This window comes from Triplophysa dalaica, chromosome 22 (genome assembly GCF_015846415.1).
Source record: "Triplophysa dalaica isolate WHDGS20190420 chromosome 22, ASM1584641v1, whole genome shotgun sequence".
NCBI classification, from domain to species: Eukaryota; Metazoa; Chordata; class Actinopteri; order Cypriniformes; family Nemacheilidae; genus Triplophysa; species Triplophysa dalaica.
Window position 1 is genome coordinate 6,550,044 of NC_079563.1, and position 23,352 is coordinate 6,573,395.

At 35.7% G+C, this 23,352-nt stretch overlaps 1 protein-coding gene across 1 annotated transcript; it reads left to right on the forward strand.

Annotated features, from left to right (window-relative positions):
- The first annotated feature begins 794 nt into the window (after positions 1-794).
- Positions 795-23,336, forward strand: itga2.2 (integrin, alpha 2 (CD49B, alpha 2 subunit of VLA-2 receptor), tandem duplicate 2). The gene is made up of 29 exons (XM_056737365.1): positions 795-904; positions 2,770-2,893; positions 5,686-5,795; positions 5,972-6,066; positions 6,251-6,365; positions 8,868-8,995; positions 9,090-9,238; positions 10,381-10,531; positions 10,945-11,110; positions 11,224-11,300; positions 11,385-11,523; positions 11,689-11,834; positions 12,306-12,449; positions 13,983-14,180; positions 14,259-14,389; positions 14,705-14,865; positions 16,071-16,330; positions 16,692-16,774; positions 17,249-17,390; positions 17,808-17,900; positions 17,983-18,059; positions 18,136-18,219; positions 19,510-19,612; positions 20,496-20,606; positions 20,765-20,875; positions 21,139-21,252; positions 21,351-21,440; positions 22,997-23,113; positions 23,198-23,336. The coding sequence occupies exons 1-29, from the start codon at positions 832-834 to the stop codon at positions 23,270-23,272; spliced, it is 3,567 nt and encodes a 1,188-aa protein (XP_056593343.1). The 5' UTR covers positions 795-831; the 3' UTR covers positions 23,273-23,336.
- The last annotated feature ends 16 nt before the right edge of the window (positions 23,337-23,352 follow it).

Sequence of the window (23,352 nt, forward strand, 5' to 3'; positions counted from 1 at the left end):
TTTATCCGTCTCTCTGGTGAAGATAAGAGCATGTAAAGAGTTAATATGGGAATGTATGGGAACTCACATTGTGGTACATCTCCTTTTTGTAAAACTAGTATAAATGGCGTCGTGATTTTCCAAGACCTGAAGGCAGATTAAATTCTTTAAATCTTATTTCTATTTCGGTTTATCTATTTGTAGTTCTTTATTAGGTTTAATATCAAACAGATATTAAATTCAATGCTTATCCATTACATATGTCCCAAAATGCCTTAGAATAACAAAACAGTTAAGTGATGGCGTGCAATGCCTTACCTCAAAACCATTTTGACTTTTAACCTTCTTACACTTAACCATCTGGTTCAGTGTGGTTTTAATGGATGTATGAAGTCAGTTCCTCTACACAATGATGTCTCAGGTTTATATATAGCTATAGGCTGTACATTTCATTTCCAATCCAACAAACAAGGTTTTGTGTGCTATTGTCTGTAGATATTGATGCATTCAATTTATATAACGTATGTGACTGTATTACTAAATTTTTAAGTTAGAACATTTTTATTAATCTCTTTCCTCTCATGTGTTTCTTACAAACCCATAATGTCCTATATCAATACTCATTGGTGTCAACGGTAAACATGTCATTATTAGGCTACACATTTTATCATTATGTTTGTAAAAAAGCCATCTTAACTTAACATTTGTGTATAAGTTTGAGGGGGTTATGTGTTGTAAAAGTGATGTTTAACTCAAACCCTTCCTCTTTCAGCGCTGCTCCGCTGATTCACACACACAACGCGCGCGCGCGCGCGCACTCACACACGCACTCGCGCACTCACGCTGGACTGGATGCAGAAACACTGGATGCGGGATAATATTATGGATTTTGTCATGAAATATCTGCTGTTACTCCATTTTTTGTGTAAGTACCCTCACACACGGGTTTATTTTGGATCTCTGCATTGATGTAGCCGAATTGCGAGTTGCTTAAACGCTATAAAAATGCTTTAAAAACTTTTAAAAGTTAGTTTCGGGTTATATAAAAGAGTTGCATTTTTTATCATAATGCATATGCTACAGTGAGAGATAAGACACGAGACATTAACGTATGTGTGGAAAATAAATAGTTATATCAGTTTGTTAAGGTATGATATTCTGTTATTTGCCGTGACTGTCAATGCAATTTCAACGCATTTCATGCAATTTGAAGTTTAACATCTCCATATGTCAACATGGGCAAAATGTGTCACAATGAAAACACTAAAGAATGCTTAGAAATAGTGTTGTCGTATTCTGAATGGCGTCAAAGCATCCAAATCTGGCTTTCTGATCCTAATGCAAGCAAGCGGTGGACTGGAACTGCATTTCCTCTCTGTAACCCCGCAATCTGACCTCTCTTTTTTCTTCTTCTTCTTCATGACATAATTCTTCTGTCTTGTTTCACATGTGCTATATGCACACTGGCTCTCTTTGTGCACTGACTATGTCTGTCTCTTTAAATTCAAGTTTCCCAACTAATGAATGGAGGATTCTGTCAGAGGTCATATAAGTAAGTCGTCTGGTCTTTTATGTATGGCTCTCTTGCTGACACTTTTTTCTATTCAATAGTGAATATTGAAACCATAATACAAAGCGACGTTTGAGTGAATGAACAGGCACTGATGAAGACTACAGATTTCTGTGGTGTGTGTTGCTCCTGTGCAGACATGTTTCTGCATCTCTGAGTCTCTGCAGGTCAATTGAAACATCCCTGTTGAAACAGCGTATTTTATTAGGTATTTTTGTAGCATGGTAGCTGGTTTGAGCTGGCTTTAGCTGGTTGTGTGCTGGTCCTCACGCTTACCTTATCAGTCCACCATTTAGGTTACTTTTAGATGTACAGCGCGACAACTTTGTCATTTATAATACATCGATTAAAAAGCATGAACTGTCATATCCCCAAATTGTTAAGGACAATAGATTTTAAGCTGTTTACAGGCTAGAACATGTCTCATACAGCTCCTGTTCATAATGTTCACCCAATCCCTTGTTTAGAGAATGTGAAGTTGACGTCACGCCCTATACTGCAGAGGCGCCGCCATCTTGAAGGATCATACTCCACTGCTGTTTTTGTTTTGATTTGTACCGTCACTTGTTGCTTTTGATATATGGACATCGGAAGTGAAAGAACCATGGGCTTTTCCTGAACGATGAACCATTATAATGCTTTAGTAATGCTATTGCAGTTTTTAACACAGCATGACCGACCTACTATGGTTATATTTCCTAGTCAAACAAGAAAAACAAAACACTGCGTTGAACGCACTAGCAGCTATTCTCCCGAGACGGCGCAACATTCATCAAGATGTCGATTGACAAGCTCCATAGATACACGTACAGTAGTAAGAAAAATATTCAGACAATCGAATTATGACCAGCTCAACATTGGCTCTATTGGCTGGCGACCAAGTCTATAGTAAACTTCCATCTTGTTGCTAAGAAGTTGTGATTTTTAGCATATGAGGATGTAATGTAATAGCTTTGCCTATTTCATGATTCATCCGTGGATTTGAGTGACTAAATATTGTTTACAATCTTTATGAGTTCCCACATCAAACACAGTCAGTCTATACATCACGTTTTGAGATCTTTTGCTGTGGCATGTCTACAGTACTCTTAACAAAGTAACCTGGTTGAAAACAATCATGCACCACACTTTCTAAATGTTCTCTTTTTGGTTTGATTGTGTCGTAAATGTTGCTTTTTGTGGGACGTGGTAAATTCAGGTTTTTTTCCAATGTTTTACAGATTGGAGCATTGACATCTCTCAGGGTTTTAATGTGGGTACTTATGGATCCAAGATCTTCTCAGGGGTGTCGTCAGAACAGTTTGGTTACACTTTGCAACAGTTCAGCAACAGTCAAGGAAAATGGTAAGATTTATAAAATACAACAGCCTGATCTCTGTAATTCTTAACTTTTCTATGCTGTGGCTAATTTGTATGAATTCGTAAGATTCATACAAAAACAAGATTATAAGAACATACTAATCATTATCAAGAAAAAAGCCATACACCGTGCCTACACCAGACGCAACCGGCTGGACACATCACACGACTTGTTCTAATGGGATTGTCGCACCATATAGAGTGTTGACCAATTTAATCTGATAATAGGTTGGTTCTAATGCATTCTATTGTCTTTTGTTGCATCACGCCGTGTCAGGTGTGGACACGGTCTTACTAAAGTCCCTGCCCTGAAAATTCCATTAAAAAACGAGACGTTAAATTAGAGGATATAAGGATAATGTTTACCCCGTCTATACTGTAATTTTACCGTTATTGACCGCATTTTTTAAATAAACTGTAAAAAATAGCATTTTGTTCAAAAAACTGAAACAGAAAGTTGGGCACAGCTGGGTTGCCAGAAATCAACTGGAAAATAATGGGTCTTCCCTATAAAATTAAATGTTTTGCCCGTTCTTGTACATTTGTAGTCTTTTTCTGTAATTTTATGTTTTTTTGACCGTATTTCAAAAATACATACAAATCTGAAAAAAATAACAGGAAAACCTTTGTAAGTTTATGTTTTGTTTTACAGTGTGGGTTACCTAAAAATCTGTCATATTTTTCAAACACTCTTGTCATTTCAAACCTGTTTGACATTCTTTCTTAAGAAGAACACAAAAGAAGATATTTTTAACAAAATTGGTAAACGACCAGCTAAACGTACAAATGAGATGTTATGAATTTATACAAACATTCATACAAGCTACGGTACTGTTGCATTTACTATAGGTGTGAATTTACACTCGGATACTGATGACTCTTTTCTATCATGAATCCACTCGTCTCAATATATGCAGTACTGAACAAACAGACTTCCTGTGGTCATTAAATTTATCTGCATCCGTGTATCACAAAGAGGCCAAGTTCCTTAAGAAAACTGTCTGCAAGAAAACAAATGCCTTCTCTCAGTCCCGTCAATAAAACAGCTTTCCTTAGTATACAATATAGCACATTTTCACTAAGTAATATTTAATCTACATTGTCCAGTACTTCATCTAATGGTAACAAACAACGTATGAGCAACTGGGATATATTGTAAATAATAAAAGGCATTGTTTAACAGGACAGCACAGCTGCTACACAACTCTTCAGAACAATTGTGTTAAATTATGTCCTTTAACTTTTTGAGTAGAACAGTATTTCCCTCTATTTTAGCAGACACAGATTTGATTTCCTGCTAGATCAGACTGATTTTTAGGAGACTACTGTGTTCACCAAGCGGTCTTATGGACTGGAACTGGATCTGTATTATAATAATGTGGCACCTCTGTAATAACTGCCCACAACAAATGATAGTGTTGCTTCATATAATTTGTAATGGTTAACTCCAACTTTATGCATTTAATCATCATTCATTCATGGTAACCTCTGCTGCGTCTAGACAGGCATTTATTGCAAGCATTTCCAAACAATCTCCCTGGTGAGCAACTGGTCAGATGAGCCATTTCCTGCTGTAGCGTAGGCTGTTCGTGACATCATCATTATTGCGTTTCATGCTTTAGTGTGCACTAGTTTGAATGCTGCTGATGTTATCACTCTCATTGTGAGTTTGGCATTAGCTCTGACTAATTTGACCTGCCCGAGCCCAAAACACACACACATATCCCTTTTAAGGGAACACGTATACTATGTGCAAATTTCCTGGGAATGTCCCAGAATTGGTTTACAGGAAATTTCACAACTCTGTATTAACAGGATCTTATGAGTTTCCCCTGGATCCCATGAAAGTACTGTAGGGAGTTGACTACAAAAAATTACACATTTCAGTGATTTATTTTGAACACTGTTAAAGAATAATTGCAGATTATCTTTAATATTTTTGATCTGTAAACTCTTTCAAAATCATAATTTTTAACAAAATTTAAACTGTTTCTGTCACCCAGCAGTGTGATAAATTGATATGACAAAATATATATAATTGAGAAAATAGTTCTTTGTTTAAGGGACAGTTCAGCCGAAAAATTGCCCTCATATCATTTCAAACGCGTAGGACTTTCTGTCTTCAGCAGGACGTAAAAGAAGATGGTTTTTAAGAATGTTGTATTCAATCCATTGTATTAACAAAAAAACACATTTTTCAAAATATCTTCTTTTGTTTTCCACATTAAGTCTAATAGAGCCATCTGTCATAAAGGTATTGAACAACATAAAGGTGAATAAACAACGACAGACATTTTATTTTAGAACCATGCCTTAAATATAATGTGAAGATATAGATATTAATAAAACATAGTACAGTGGTTCCAAGAACATCAAACCATCTTACATTACTTGTTTTTTTAATCACAGGACGTGATGTAATCTTCTGTGTCACTGTTCAGTCTGTTTAGTCTGAGCAGAACATGTTATCATGCTAAGGCGACCTACAGTAGTAGTGGCAGTCTGTGTAATTTAGTAGGTGTGTTTGGATTTTATAATGGATAAGAACGCAGCATGCACCTACACATAAACTTGGATACACATTCAGATACACACACCCTATTGTGTTATCACTGGTCATTACAGGGGAAGCTTGTCATTTCTGCAACACTAGCGTCACCAAAAGGAATAGCACATATAATGAGGATATTCCTGTGTGATGTTTATCAGACAAAGAGTTTTCTGTTGAGTTTGTGTTTTAAACCACAGAAAGAGTAAAATCTTTTGTTGTTCGTCAGGCTCCTGGTGGGTTCTCCATTGAAGGGATACACTCAGAACCAAAAGGGAGACATCTCTAAGTGTGACCTTAAAAACCCTGGAACCAGCTGTCAGACGCTTAATCTTCAAAGTAAACAAACATTTCTACTATTACTTCTAAAGTGACATCATCAAACACTGTGTTCTCAAAGAGTTTGTTGGATAAGTTTAATTTGAATTAGAAGATCGATTAAACCTGATGTGGTGAATCAAGGTTAAAACAAAACCTCAAACTTTCAAATATCACCATGTTTCATATGCTTTTAGATTTTGTCAACCTGCCAACTGTCTCCAATGGCAACAACATCAACATGAGTCTAGGACTAACTCTCACTCGTACAATGAAAAATGGTGGATTTATGGTAAGAACTGTTACATCTGACTCTAAAGGCGGTAAGACTATGATAGGGTTGAGTTTGGTAACATAACATAATGTATCAGCTAACAATGAGCGCTAATTCTGCAGTACTTATGTATCGCCTGTTTGCATATTTCCAATCTATGTACAAATGAGCTTTGAGTACCTGAACTCTGTGTGTGTTGCAGACATGTGGTCCTCTGTGGGCACAGCTCTGTGGTAGTCTGTACTTCTACCCAGGAGTATGTGCGGAGGTGAACCCACAGTTTTCTCTCCAGTCAGCATTCTCACCGGCCGTTCAAAGTAAGTACATACTTCAGTTTACTGCAAGAGTAAATTAATCTCTATAAACAGTTCGGTCAGGATAACTCTTGGGATGCATTTTTAGCATGTTAATACTCATGACAGTTCAATATCAAAAATCATGTTTTTTATTGTGCATTCCAATTAATATAAATCAAACTGCAGTTGCTTAGTTTTGATTTAACCCATAATAACTATCAAAATACAGATAACTAACACAATAAAACTAAATTAATTTTTTGAAAAATGTTGGATTCCAAACTCTTCATATTGCGTTTTGGTCTAACTAGATAAGCTTATGCTGCGATGATGAGCATGCAAGTGAAACTGCTACAATGTGCACAATATCCCGTAAACAGGTCTAGGCATGTGGTGCTGGGGATGGAGGCGGGTGTTTGTTAATACTTCTGAGCACTGCCTACAGCAGGGCTAGTCGCCTTAACATATTAACCTTAAATAAGTGGAGAGACTTTAAAAATAGTGTGCTTTAAGAAATGCAGGTCATGAGATGCCTCCTCTTTCCAGTCCAAAACGCTCTTATTTGAATACAAAAGTAATTCCTGCGGCTCATAACGATAAACTTGCACCTTATAAAGCGATTTGATGGGTCTGTCTAAGGACTTAATGTTATTTACAATGTTATAACTGGCAATCCACAGCCTCAGGCAGGGCGCATTCCAAAACGCCTCATGTCCTCTTGAAAGTAACTGCTGGAAGGGTACACAAAGTGAAAGGTAGTCTCAGATAAGGGACAGGCTGTGTTGTTTTTAGAGAGGTCAGGGAGCAAGAAGCGATATGTCATACAGGAACAATAATACAATAGGTGCTAATACAAAGTTACTACTTTAAACAAAAGATAGACCACTACCTGTTGAGAGAAAGAGAGTTTTTTGTTAGTTTGGCTGAATTAGGAAGAAATAATAGCGTTCAGTTTCTGGAACAGATCTATTGATTCGCCTTATAAGACCCTAATTTAACGTAACAAGTGGGAGAAATAAACCTTCTTTGTGCTGAAAAAACTTTTGTGTTGTGTTCTTGAAAAAACAACCACCCACATATTGGATTGACCTGGGGGAGTGGTGGTGATTAAATTAACAGCTGTTTAATTTAGGGTAAACTAACACATTAAGGTAAATAAAATACAACTAAAGAGATAATATCCCTTTTAATTAAATTTCATGAAAAGGCAAAAATACTGGATGCAATATTTGTGTGCATGTTTTAATATATGACCAGTGTGGGTTACGTTACTTACATATTCAATAGTGTAATTAATTTACTGTACAAATGACTCTCTCCAAAAAGTTTTTAATTTCTTCTTACTAATTACTTTCTATATCCTACATTCAAATAAATAATAGATAACTTCTTAAATTATTCTTAATAACTAAGTATACAAATGTGAGAAGGATACATTAAAGCATACATTTTAAAGTTTGATGTCATTTCCAGTATTGAATATATTTCACATTATTTAGATCAATTACATCATAAGTAACTGTAATTTAATTACAAAATAAATCAGAGTAATCCCTTACTTTACTTTTTCAAGTAAATTAAAGTAAATAATTACTTAGAAACTAGTTACACCCAACACTGTATATGACCTTTAATCTAAGTATTAGCAACGAAAAACCGCATAAAAGTAACAAAATGCAGCAGATAAAGTAAATACAAAATAATATAAGAATATTTTAAAAAACTGTCCGTATCCCATTTATAATTTTGCAATCTTGCCCTCAGAGAAAAGTAGTTGAAGACCCCTGGCCTACAGCATTCAATCCTTTAAAAGGAGATGTAGATGATGCATACACTGTATTGTCAGCGGCTATGGACTGACTGTGAAAATCAGTTTAAGTCACTCAAGCTACACTCACCTAAAGAATCATTAGGAACACCATACTAATACTGTGTTCGACCCCCTTTCGCCTTCAGAACTGCCTTAATTCTACGTGGCATTGATTCAACAAGGTGCTGAAAGCATTCTTTAGAAATGTTGGCCCATATTGATAGGATAGCATCTTGCAGTTCATGGAGATTTGTGGGATGCACGAAGCTCCCGTTCCACCACATCCCAAAGATGCTCTATTGGGTTGAGCTCTGGTGACTGTGGGGCCATTTTAGTACAGTGAACTCATTGTTATGTTCAAGAAACCAATTTGAAATGATTCGAGCTTTGTGACATGGTGCATTATCCTGCTGGAAGTAGCCATCAGAGGATGGGTACATGGTGGTCATAAAGGGATGGACATGGTCAGAAACAATGCTCAGGTAGGCCGTGGCATTTAAACGATGCCCAATTGGCACTAAGGGGCCTAAAGTGTGCCAAGAAAACATCCCCCACACCATTACACCACCACCATAATTGCATTAATGAGAAATTGAACAGGTGTTCCTAATACTCCTTTAGGTGAGTGTAGATCACAAAGCTACAGCCTCTGAGTTCCATGACTGACCTTCTTGTAGCAAAATTTTAAGATGGTCTATTCCACTTTCAAACAGAGTGTGGCACCCTTATGGATATTGCCATTGTTTTGGACGGATCTAACAGCATATACCCGTGGAAACCAATCGTTGATTTCCTCAAGAAACTGCTGGGAAGCTTAGATATTGGACCTCAGAGCACTCAGGTGAGCAAACATGCTTTAGGTGCTTTTGATCTGGGCCTCTACATGTGTCTGCTGTATTTAATCATTTGTATGTTTCTTATTTCTTCTGCAACAGGTCAGTGTCCTACAGTACGGTGTTGATGCCAGATTCGACTTCTATTTGAATTCCTATCAGACAAACGAGGCCATGATTAGAGCTGCTTCAAGTATTCAGCAGAAGGAAGGAATAAGCACGAATACGTTCCAAGCCATTGAATTTGCCAGGTGGGTCATAAAATGACTGTAAATGGTCTGTCATTGAATTCTGTAATCTACTACAAATTAAATACAGTAAACAGAAAAACCAGGACTTACTAAGAGAAAATGTATTCGCAGTATACAAAAACATTTTTGACTTAAGTGCAGTTGTAGTGGAGTAGGTGGGGCGAGACCGTGGTTCGAGACCGGTGAGTAATTGTTAATGAGCGCCAACTGTGCGCGCACCGGTCTCGAATCACGTAGGAGATCGGGAGCATAAAAGAGAACTTTGTATTTGTATTTATGTTTTGTTTGCCGGCGATCGGCCGTGAGGGGCCGCAGCTGTTATTACTTTATTAAATGTTTAAATGTCTTCCGGTTCCCGTCTCCTTCCTTCCTTTTATTGAATTTCTACAGCAGTACAGTTCTGGACCTTTATAATATTCAACCAAAACTGTAAACCCGGATAAGTTGGCAATGCTCAAATATTTTTGAGTTTTAGAGGTTCTTGGTTTAAGTAAACAGAACCTTCAAATTAGTAGACAGAATTTAAACAATTGAGTACACCAAAATTGCATTTTTAAGTTAACTAAACTAAATTCTTTCGGTTTCTTTATTTTGCATGTCTTTATATGCATATAACAAACACCTTGACTATTGCAATTCAAGAAGAGACTGATCTCAGAACCGATATTAGCACAATGTTACAGGTCAAATGTAGCTACGCAGAGGCTAGGCACATGCACAACTCTTCTAAACAATGGTAACCACAAAACTGGAAAATGTGCAAACTCTTCTAAATATCTAAGAGAATGAATATTAAACACTAACAAGTCTTTAACTTTACTAAAAACATATAAAATAATCATATTTTCTTATGCAGTCTGACGCAAAGCTTGCTGGGAATTGGAAATCCTTCTTGACCAATTGTTTTGAATAAACATGTTTACATTAAGTAAAGTGAACAAGGAGCTTTGAGTTGTAGTCAAAACTTCAAGATAATCAAAAATAATGATACACTTTACTCAAAAGTAAAAAAAAGTGTTTCAGGAACTTAAAATATTGAATATTACTTAATCTGTTTGATTACTTTGAACATTTGGGTTTACAGTGCACAATTGTGGAGCTTTCGATCACTTTGTGAGTGTGCATATGTTTGTATTTCATAGAAACAATGCATTCTTACCCCAAAACGGAGGTCGTCCTGGTGCCACAAAAGTAATGGTAGTGGTCACTGATGGAGAGTCTTCTGATGGAAATCTGAGGGACACTGTGATTCAAGCGTGTGACAAGCAAAATATCACTCGCTTTGGGATTGCGGTTAGTTAATAAAATATATATGAGCAACACAGACTTGATGTATTGAAATATGCTGTATTTTAACATTTATATTCAAAATACACTACTGTTCAAAAGATTTGAAACACTTGGCTAAAATGTGTCTCATGATGTTAAAAATATGTTTACCTAAAGACACTGTACTGTATGTTGACATTACTTTTGTAAACAAATCAAGGTTTTCATTAGAAAAACAAAAAAATTATTTTGAAAAAGATGAATTGAACCAGATAATGAAAATAATGCAGCCAATGAGAATTCATAATAGATATAAATTCAATAGTCCAAGGAGATCTCAAGAAGTTGGCTGAAATATGTCTCCTTTTAAGATGCTAGACTAAAATATAGTTTTAATTTATTTTTTTATGCTATGATTTTTTGCCTTTTTCCTATAGATGCTGGGATATTACACAAGGAATAACATTGAAACAAGTAAACTCATTGCTGAGATTAAGTCAATAGCCAGTTCTCCAATTGAGAAATACTTCTTTGATGTGTCTGATGAGGCAGCCCTTATAGAAATTGTTGGAACTCTTGGAGATCGAATATTCAATATTGAAGGTCCTTAATTATGTCTATTGTACTTTGCATTAATAAGAAATAAAAGAATGACATAAAAGTTCATGTAGTGGAGATTTTGAGCTTCTCTTTTATTGTTGTTTTCTTTTATTCAGGTGTTGGAAAGGCTGTTGGGGGTTTCTCAATGGAAATGTCCCAAGTGGGTTTCAGTGCACATCAGACAAAAAATAAGGTATTGACTCTTTTCCTCTCCATGGGATGATAATCCATCAATGTTCGACCTCTGAGTGGTTAACATTCTCAGTCTGGGTTGTAGGATGTGGTCTTACTGGGTGCAGTTGGAGCGTATGAATGGATCGGCACCGTTGTTCACCAAACTGCTCAGGAATCAAACATTTTACCCAGAAATGCTTTTGAGGACGTGCTGGAGGACCAAAAACATTGTTCATTACTTGGTAAAACAGCATGATTTCCACCAAATGTATCTTTACTGTATATGAACAACTAAAACATTAATCTTCCATATACTGTACATTATATATTATATGAAAGTATGTACGCATATATAATATTGTTGTCATTGAGCTAAATTGGACTCATTACCCCGGCTGTCTGTTCAGGTTACTCTGTCAGCACTCTAACAGATGGATCTTCTGAGTTTTTTGTGGCTGGTGCTCCTCGTGCTGTTCATAAAGGACAAGTTGTAGTTTACACCCTCGACAGTAAGAAACAGCCGGTCATCAAAGATTCACAGAGAGGAGACCAGGTACACGAATCCTTCATGACTCATCATCGATGAAGCATTGTTGCCTCAAAGCATAAAGTTTAGTCCTGGTGTAGCAAATATTTTACAATTCCATGCTTCTTCCAATAAGTCATAGTCTCAAGGCTCTATTGGCGCCCATGGGTACACAAATGAGCGCAAGTGCATTTGCTATTTAAACAACGCAACACAGGACGGGAAAATGAGAACTACGTCTGGCTGAAACTAGCAAAAACACTTGCGCTGCGCCGCATTGCGCCTGTGTAGGATAGGGTCCTCAATATAAAGAGCTCATGGGATATAATTTCAACAAGCCCATAAATGCATGATCGTGAACAGTATTTTCCATTTTCTCAGAAAAGAAAATATACACTTGAAATGCATTTAAAGTTGTTTTACAAATGACCTCAAAGCTAGCACATACAAGCTGAAAAAACAATAGCGTTAAGTGTATTTGACATTTGTGGTTTGTAGATCGGGTCTTATTTCGGCAGTGTTCTCTGTCCTGTTGATGTGGATGCTGATGGTGTGACTGATGTGCTGCTGGTTGGAGCTCCAATGTACATGAGTGAAGAGAAGTTTGAAACAGGGAGAGTTTACATCTTCTCTATTACTAAGGTGAGACCATTTCTACTGCTAGTCTCCTTTTTCTGTACGGTACTTTTCATTTTATTCACATTTACCTTATATTCACAATAATATTCGCTATGATTTGTGAATGTAAGTGTTGATGTGCTTCAGCTGTATGGCCCTGTAGAATTGCTACATTGACCTCACATTGAAATACAATGTTAGAACGTCATGTTTGCTTCAAACAGCAATTAACCGTAAATTCTTTAAGAAAATGTACTCTGTAAAAAATTATATGTTGACTTTACTTAAAATATATGTGCACCATTTTTGCATCATGGTTTTTAAGTAAATTCAATTTAGAGATTTTAAGTCAAAATTACCAAAAAATCTTCCCTTGACCATATTTACTTAAAAAAATATGTAGCACGAGTTCAATCAACTTACAGTACTCCTATAGGCTGTAAAAAAATATTTAATTAATATACCGTATAATGTTCATATAGCACAATGAAGTATATTACAATAACAAATATTATTGAGTGATTTGATTTCATTCATTGAATGATTCTCCACAGAAGCACACAACATACTGCATATTTGATGTGTGTCTTCCTTATTGTGGTTAGAAGAAATACGATGGGTTGACCTGGGTCTATTCCTACCAAAGCAAACACTATTCAACAGAATAGTAACTTCACAGAAAACGATTATACACAACAAATCAACATCAGTTATACTAAATACATCTAATATGCGTATTATTAAAAAAAACATGAATAATCAAAATTTTCAGTTTCAATTCCTTACAGTATTTGTACCGATAATATTGAGTTCATTGCACTGGGAACGTATGTTAGCTTAACTTAATTTTAACTGTAGTTTGCACAACTCAATTTTTCCATTCACTTTATGCATATGTTTGAGCTATTCTAGTTATTTATACTTTTGTTTTGCATGAACAAAGGATTTTAGGTTATGGTAAAAAGGTTATAATTTTATTATTTTTAAGTTGAAGCTACTAACGTGATACAATATGGTTGTTAAAACAACAAATCATTACTGTGGAAATCAGGTATGAGTAGAATCCTCATGAAGTATTTATGCGTTAAATGTCAATGCACAATTTTACTAAACCAAACATTTATTTTACAGAATTCTTACATTTTCAAAATGCGGTAACTAGTATCAAATGACATTTAATTGTAGCTTGGTGTAAAATAACATGAATAACAAAAACAATAATAAAAAAAAAAATTTGGTGCCTCACTTGCAAAAATATTAGTTTTTTTTCTGTTTTTTACAGGTTATATTTTTCTGGCAAACATGGTGAATTATTGATTAAAACATTTTTACAATCACTTCACATTCTCAAATGAGCTTACATTGAAAGGATGAGTTTATTATTCAGATTGTAAGCATTTGTTTGCATTACTCAATGTTCTTTTAAAAGAACAAAAACATGATGGTCCACGGCATAAATGACTCCCATCCACCTTCAGTCCTTATGTGTTGATCTAAAGTCAATAAGAATCCTTTTACAGTATTAATCTTATTAGAATTAGCATCTTATGTTTTCAGGGTATTTTAAGTAACCAGGGATTCTTGGAAAGCTCCCAAAAGAACGCTCGGTTTGGAATGGCCATCACTGCCGTCCCAGATCTGAACCTGGATGGTTTCAGTGATGTGGTGGTTGGTGCTCCTTTGGAAGGCAATGATCAAGGAGCCATTTACATCTACTACGGAAATCAAAAAACCATCAGAAAGCAAAGCTCACAGGTAAAACTCCCGTAAATATGTAATCTATTTCCCCACATAAAAAACAGCAAATGTCTAAACTTGTTTTCATGAATTCAGAAAATTCTTGGCTCCAAAGTGGACCGAACATTCAGGTTTTTCGGACGTGCTCTAGATGGCAGTACAGATATGAACGGTGACTCGATCCCAGATGTTGCTGTGGGGGGTCTTGGGAAGGTGGTCCAGCTCTGGTGAGAATTTCAACACGTCAGCCATTATGACACCACTGATTTTCATAGTTTGTCCGGGGGCAAAACAGCAGGGTTAGATCCTATGTAACGGGACCCCATGCTAATTTCTAATAATTCATTTACTGCCCACCTTCAACAATGGAGTTGGAACAGCTGCACGGATAACTTCAGTCATGGTGGGATATTCAACAATCCCCCCAGCTGTCCTGCGGATTCTCACTTTCACCACCGCATCAACTTTCTGTGTGACTGTCCTGTTAGTTCCAAAACCTATAAATCAATTGAACTCTCTGCTTGTAATGTTTGTGGTTGCAGGAGCAGAGGAATCGCGGTGGTCACGGCAAAGGTTTCCTTCACTCCTGATAAGATCAGTGTTTTGAGTAAACCTTGTCGGTTTGCCGGGAGGCAGGTGTCCTGTTTTAAGGCTAAAGTCTGTTTCAGCGCAGCATTCAGGCCGATAAAACCACAGGCTGTGGGTAAGAATGAATCTGAATCTAACAACAATAGGGTCATGTACACCAGAGTTGTTCCAAGTGTCTTGGAGAGATGTCGCCACAGTTCTTGGAGATTTAGGCCATGTCTGTTATTCTGCATATCATGTTATCCCTCAATGTTGGCCAGATCAGATCTCTGGGTCATCAGACTTAAAAAATGTGTTCATACAAAAATCTTCCTCGATTAATACTGTTGTTTGGAAATCTAACAGTTTTTTGACTTTTTTACTATTTGTGTCTTCTTTTCTATAAAATATCAAAAAATTCTTAAATCAAGGAAGGAAAGTGATATTTAGACTTGTTTATTTAGACATTTACAGTCAATATTTATTTATTTATGTTTATATTTAAAAAATGATAAAAAATCTGCCACTGGGAAAGAAATTTAATAATGTGAATTTAGTTTTAGCTTTTTTGTTTTAATTTAATTTTACTTGCAGATTTGTTTCCTTTTTTTAAACATAAACTTAATTCTTATATTTTGAAATCTTGAATATTTTAATGGCTCTTGATTTAAGAGTTTTTAGAAACTTGAAAACAAGACAAAAATGCTTTTAAGAAATATGTTTATTTTTCAGAATTTTTCAGAACGCTCCAAAATTGATTTTCAACTTGGTATTTTTGTCTTATTCTAGTATAAATATACTTTATATATTTTACTTGAGAAGCAAAATGATATAATATTATTTCTTAATCTAAGCTTGTTTTAAACATGACCTCACGTCATTTAGATTTTTTTTCAGAAAACAAGACATCTTAGGTCATTTAGCTTCTAAAGGAAATGTATAGTGATTTAAAAATTATTAAATATTTGTACTGAAAACCTAGACAAAGAAAAAACAAGTAAAATAATTTATTTATAATGTAATATAGCTATTTATTTAAAGTCTATTTGCACTGCACTTCATGGAATTAATAATTGAGTTATTTGCATATTATTATTCTGTGGCAACAAATTGACATTATGTGTTGTTTATTCTTTACATTGTGTACATTTCGGGACCTTCTAAGAGAAAGATAAAAAGGTTTTAAAGTGAATTGCAAAATTCTCAACATCTCAACATCTCAAAACTGCAGTGTGCAAATATAACCTTATAATTCCAAGGTGACGATATGAAAATAAACACGTAATCATAGTACTTCATACGATCATAAGTTCACAGATTCTTTTTGTTATATAAATTCAGATATCAGGTACAATCTGAAACTGGATGCTGATCTACAGTCATCTCGTGTGAGCTCAAGAGGTCAATTCAGTAACTCGGATCGAGTCTTGCAGAAGAACATCAGCGTCACTGTGCAGGACACGTGTGAAGAGCATGACGTCTACGTGCAGGAGAGCCCTGATCTTGTTAACTCGATCGCTCTGCGTGTGGATGTGGTGCTGGGCTATCCGGACGCAGACCCTGTTCTCGATGCCTTCAGTCTGTCTGCATGGGAGTTTTTTGTGAGTGACACAAACCTCTATGTTTTAGAGGGACACTTCAATGACAGTTCTGTCGCCTTTTTTAAGTCTGTCTGATTTTTGTTATCAGCATTCTCATCATATGTTTTGATAAAACTTGCTCTCCATGTAAGACAGCACTCTGAATATGGACTTTTTGATAGAAAGTATACCAAAATGTTATCTCGAGTTATTTACGGTATGTTAACAATATTGTGCACAGAAAACTGTATTGTTAAAGTGTCCTGGTCTGAAAATGATTTACAATGGAAAATGAAGAGGGACATCTTAATACAGGACATTTTTCATCAACTTCCTTGAATGCTGAATTTATTTCTAAGTTTTTAATTTTTTTTCGGATCAGATCCCGTTCTCAAAGGACTGTGGGCGAGATGACATCTGCTTCAGTGATTTGGTGCTGAGTGTGGAGAGTGAAGATAATCTTGGGTAAGATTTCTTGGACTGCGTGACGTAAACATGCCAACATAAAAACCTTTATGTCATATTATGAATTTGCAATTATGTCATAAACACTTTTTGGACCTTCAAAGTGCAACAATTTTCCTTTTTCAATAAAATAACATTTTTTAACATAACAACTGATAAAAGTAGAGGTAAACCCATAATACATTTCTCCACCGATATCTGCCGATACATTTCCTCCCATTAACTAAATTCTGATTACATGATTATTTGTAACTTTCTGAATGTTTTTAATTCATATAATGACTATTAATATTACACATCAAACTGGTGATGTTTCTTAACACTTTCCATATGCAGAGCAGAAATTCAAAAAAAAATGTTTTAATCAGATGCTTTAATATCGAATATTGGCCGATAAATCGGTGCATCTCCAGCTATAAGAGATCATTTTACTGCACTTGAATTTAATTCTGTGTTTGTTTGTTTACTTTTTAGCAAAACTCCACTAGTGGTCAGCCACAGCAATAAAAGATTGTCTTTCACTGTGACAGTAATGAACAGAAAGGAAAACGCCTACAATGCAAGAGTATCTGCCAGTTACTCCAGTAATCTGTTCTACGCTACTGTTACACCTGTAGTACGTGACATCAGAAATATAAATCTCTTAATTGTTTATAATTAAAGGGACAGTTCACCCAAAAATACAATTCTGTCATTGTTTTTACACACTTGTGTCATTCATAACCTGTATATGACTCTTTCTTCTGTGGAACACAAAAGAAGATATTTTGAGAAACGTCTTTGTGGTTTTGTGTCAATACAATGGAAGTCTTGTTGTTTGATTATCAACGTTCTTCAAAATATCTTCTTTTGCAGATGAAAGAAAGTCACACAGGGTTGGTGAAATGAAGATGAATAGAAAAATAAATAAATCATTTTTGTCTGATCTATTACAAAAACAATTTACATACATTTCAATTTCAAATTTCAAGTTTAAGAATAACTTACATTAGAGGAATTGCGTTGTATGACTGTATTTTTTCAACTTTTTCAGACTGATGGGTCAGAGGTAAAGTGCACTATGTTGAAAGAATCAGACACAGTTGTTTGCCAAGTGAGTTATCCAGCCCTGAGAACAGATCAATCGGTGAGACATTTACAAGTTGAGTGTTCATCTGTGCTTATGTCTGACTGACACTATTCTAACACTTTGATTTCTTTGTCACCAGGTTTCATTTGTCATCAGTTTCGACTTTAACATGAATCAGCTACAGAAAGCTGCTGAAGTTGTCTTTGAGGCCGTGAGGTAAAACAACACTGAATTGAACGTATACAGGCAGTTGTAGGTTTTATTGTTAATAAAAGATTGATTTCTCCTGCAGTGACAGCTCAGAAGAAACTCCTGCTGATAACAAGATATCTGTCTCTGTTCCTGTCCAATACAACTCTGAGATCATCTTCAGCAGGTCAGATTATAACACACACCTCCATCTCTGCTTCACTTTCATTCAGTTTTATTCATATTTTGAATTGGCAGCCTTGTGGTTAGCGTGCCGATATCTGGCGCCAGTGCCCTCGTGGCGACCGGACTTCGATTCCCATATTGACGGTCCTTTGCTGGTCCTGCTCTCCTATCGCCACCCCAAGCCTTCCTGTCAGCTCTCCACTGTATCATGACAAAGCCCCCCAAATATTTTTAATTGGCTTTATTTTATATATTTCTGTCTTAATTATTATGTTAAATGTGTATAGTAAATGTTTTCCTTTTTTGCTATTTAAGTTTAATTTATTAAATTATGTTCCAGTTTTAGATTATTATTATTTATTTTTAGTTAATAATTTCACTGCCTCAAAATTACTGTGTCACTAAGTCAACATTTTCAATCTTAGTTTCGTTTAAGGTTGTCAAATAATATGCAGCCCGCTTCTTTATTTTATTTCAATGAAAAGTCTTTGTTAAAGGAACACTTCACCCAAAAATGAAAATTCTGTCATGAATTGCTCACCCTCTAGTTGTTCCAAACCTGTATACATTTCTTTGTTTGGTTGAACACAGAGAAAGATATTTGGATGAATGCTTGCAACCAAACAGATCTTGGACTTCCAAGAGTTGTGCCCCAGAACGGTTTTCTGTCCTACATTCCTCAAAATATCTTCTTTTGTGTTCAGTAGCATAAGTAGTAAGTAGCATATGATTTTTAAGGTCCTACTTCGGTTAATGGATTGTCCAACAACAAGTACATACAGGTGTAAAAACACTTTTATGTCGTAATAATATGTAATTATTCTTACCTTACTTCTTGACTGTCTCTCAAATGATTTGGTCCGCGATTCATCCGTCTAATCCCCTCCTAGTAACAACTCGTGGTGGGAAAATGATGACAGAATTAGAATTTTTGGGTACTATCCCTTTAAGTATATTAGCCCTATGCTGTATATGTTGTTCATTTTTGATTACTTTACAATAAAAACATTTTCCTTTAGTAAAAGGATTATTGTTTAGGGGAAACAGGGATTCTTGTTGATTTTACTCAAGGATTGTTACATTTATTTTGTCACTCTCACAATTTGTAGTCATTTACATTTAAAGTAGAGATACTGTATACCAAGTATGCTTTACATTTAGTTTCAAACCTGTCCCATGCGAGTTGTGCGTCATTGCAAATCTTACAATCATTGTGAATTTTTCTCTGCTTTCCCCAAACTGATATTTCCTTTAAACGTAAAATAATTTCACGTTTTACTTTTTGTTTCAGAGAAGCAAACATAAATGTTTATTTACTTGAAAAAGAGGAAGAAATCCCAACCACAATAAACTCCTACAGGGACATTGGTCCAGATTTTAATTTTAATCTGAAGGTGAGTGTTCTGTTGAGTGATATACTTCACAGGGTCTCACTACCTCCATCTGTTACCTCGCTTTAAAAAGTAATGAACAGTTATTTGATCTTTTTAGAATGAAACACAAGCACACTACTCTCTAATATACAATGGGAATACCAGTTATTATCTTGGAAATCCATTTTAAACTGATTTGTAAACTTTTATTCTTTATTAGTATTAAAATGATGTATTATGCTTTGTCAAAATTGGGTTATGGGCAATTGCACAAGATGGCGCCGGTGAGCTTTTTTAGTCCGCAGCAGTTGTTTTGTCTTAATGTGCTCAGCAATCTAAAGATTATCTGTCATATTAACTATAAATTACATTCTTATTATTTTATCTTAAAAAACATCCTTAATCCTCCTTTTCCCATACAGTGTTATACAACAAGAAATTACAAAAGCTCACCGGCGCCCTCCTGTGCAACTAGCGAATCGAAGGAAGAGTTTACCCCAAAAATGATTTCTTTCTTTCTCCATTTTTCACCTTCAAAACATGTACCTACACGACTCTGTCTTCTTTAGAATACAAAAGGAGATATCCTGAGCAATGTCTCAGTGGTTTTAAAATGGAAGTCAATACAACGGGGTCAAGGGTTACCAACATTCTTCGAAATATCTTCATTTGTTTCTCTGGAGATGAAAGTCACGCAGGTTTTAAATGACATGAGCGTGAATAAATTGACGAAAGAATTCATTCATTTTTGGGTGAATTATCCCTTTAAAATCTGTAGATAAACAATCCATGAATACTGCAAATGTGCATTTCATAAACAGCAGAAATAGTAGAAGCATGCTAGTAGATAAATGCTATTATGACAAAACGATCTTGTTCACTGTGAATGGGTTCATTTCTGCAGGTTTCTTCAGGAACCCTCGCGGTCAACCTGATGTACCTCGCCGTCACACTGCCCAGCAGCACTAAAGCTGGAAATCCTCTTCTGTATGTCACCTCGGTTAAGACTTCACCCGTGAGTAACTCCTTGTAAAACATTGGCAGTGTGTGACATATTTGTGCTTTAACACACTGTTTATGCAACTGTCCAAATATGAGAACACGCGTGATTGAAAGCACATGGGAATGATTTGATTTTACGAATCCAAATATTGTTTCAATTTCACGCAACAGCCTGAAAAGATACACTGTGCGGACAACCATCTGATTGACCCATTTAAGATCAACGAAAAGCCTTTTCCTGCCAGCATAACAGAGGAGAGCTTTAGAGGAACAAAGGATCTGGTTAGTGCTTCTGGCTGTTTGTCTCTCATTTTCCTGAACTCGAGAGCTTTAAAAACATGTGCATTTGAAACTTTGACATCTTTATCGGTTATGACTTACAAAGGAAATCCTAATGAATGAAGTATGAATGTCTGTGAGAGTTGTTTGTGCGCAAATGATTTGTATTATTTTCATAGGAGGGCTAATGATCACAGTACAAATAACAGGATGTCTTGAATTTTCCAGCCTCAGAGGTGTAACTGTATCTGTCATGTGTTGCGCAGAACTGCAAAACGGCTTCATGTCAGGAAATGCAATGTGTCCTGAAGGATCTGAAGGAGAAGAGCGATTATTACGTCAATGTCACTACCAAAATATGGACCGGCACTTTTGCAAAGGTAACATCATCGGTTTCACAGATGTTAAACTGGGCTTACAGTGTGTAACCTGATGTAAATGTTGACGTCTCACCATCACCATGTTTGTACGGTTCAAGGCTGATTTTCTCTCCGTCTTACTTACCGTGGGAGCTGAGATAAAGACATCTCAATCTGACTTGCTGTTCATTGAACAGAAGCGTCTGGAGGTATGGTGTTTGCTCACTTATTTCAAATACTTTACATGTTTTAGTAAATGTTTATCATTATCTACAAAACTACAGTGTATATTGTCTCCCATGACACATTTTAGTATGTGGCCTTCACATCCTTTTTGCTGTCCTGCTTCATATATCTTACGCCTGTATTGCTTTCTTTCTTCTGCAGGACACAAAAGAAGATATTTTGAAAAATGTTGATAACCAAACACCACTGGCCCCCATTGACTTCCGCTCTATGGACCCAAAACCACAAAGACATTTCTCAAAATATCTTCTTTCATGTACTGCAGAAGAAAGACTCGTATATGGGTTTTGAATGACATGAGGGTGAATTAAAAATATGAGGAAGTGGATTAAATAGAGGACATTGCAGATACAGTACATTTAAAGGAGGGGTGACCGATTTCCGAATTACACTTTAGACAACCGAGTCGGGGCCAGGTACCAAAACAACCTTGTAGCCAATCAGCAGTGTCGCTATCCGATCCGTCCCGAAAACACGATTTGTTCCGCGCATGCAGGCGCGAAATAACTAAAAAAAAAAGTAGTTTGTCACAACTGGAACCATACCGACCATATCGGAATATTTTTTATAAACTCTTTATTGAAAATTGCATTTAACATCAAGGAGCAAATGTATAAAATAAATAAATTGAATGAATTCAGACGTTTTAAATTGAATGAATTAAGGACGTTTGTTAAATTATGCTAAAATATGGACAGCATAACTTAAAAATAAAACACACACTTGCTAAATGGTGTCTAACAAATTTAAACTATTAAGTACGATTTTTTTGAATTATTCATTCGGGGTAACAATTTGTGCCACATATTAACCGTGACATATTTTGCCAAAAAAAGAGAATCACAAACAAAAACTATTGTATAATCGTTTTTCTATATATATATATATATATATATATATATATATATATATATATATAAAATAAAAAAATATATAAAAAATATTTCAAACTCATGACACATATCAGTTTTTATATTTTATTTTAATTGGTATTAAAAAATAAAAAAAGTAACAAAATTCATTTAAAAAGACTATTTTCCGCTCTTAAAAGGCCTTATCCCTCGTTCAGTACATTTTTCCAAACCATTACAAATTGTAATTTGTTTAATGTCTTTTGATGTCCAATTTTCAATAAAGAGTTTATAAAAAAATATTTCCGTTATGGAACGAGTTGTTTCAAACTACTTTTTTAAACTGCCGTAAATTGTTTCGGTCGGATGTAGACGCACTTTCGCACATGCGCGGAACAATCCGTGTTTCTGGGACGGATAGCGACAAGCAGTACGTTCACAGTGCACAGGACAGACATTAGCCGAGCCAAGCGCTAACGTAAGCGAAAGATGGGGGTAGGGGTGTGTCTGTTTGGTGATTTGAACGTCATCAACGGCCAAGAGAAATCGAAACCCTGCCTTTAAAACACATTTATTTCTGCTTCCTTGATGTTCAGCACTTGGTTGATCAAAGAGTTAGCATTCAAAAAAAGGAACTTTATAGCTGATGAACTCAAGTTTCTTTGCAGGTTGATGTCACAGTAAGCAAACCCGGAGCTAAAGGAGACGTTCCAGTTGGCGTCATCGTAGGGAGCGTCATCGGCGGACTGTTATTATTGGCTCTTGCAGTTGCATTACTGTGGAAGGTACTTTATATTGCCTTTTTGTAATTATTTAGTGCTTTTGTACAACGTTCATAATAACCTTATTAAAACACTTTCTTTACTCAGCTCAACTTCTTCAAGAGGAAATATAAACCACTGATGAAGAACGCAGAGAAGGGAGAAGAGGATGAGCAACTGTAAGAGAACCTTTAGTGAATTCAGTTCACTGAGGTCTGACACAAGAATATCTTCACACCAGTTGCCATTCACATGTGTGGGAC

What these genes read in the sequence shown, in the direction of transcription:
- itga2.2 (XM_056737365.1), top strand. Translation starts at nt 832, where the DNA reads ATGCAGAAACACTGGATGCGGGATAATATTATGGATTTTGTCATGAAA. An exon ending in TCAGAAAGCAAAGCTCACAG is followed by an intron (nt 14,181 to 14,258) that starts GTAAAACTCCCG and finishes TCATGAATTCAG; the next exon opens with AAAATTCTTGGCTCCAAAGT. An exon ending in GGGAAGGTGGTCCAGCTCTG is followed by an intron (nt 14,390 to 14,704) that starts GTGAGAATTTCA and finishes TTGTGGTTGCAG; the next exon opens with GAGCAGAGGAATCGCGGTGG.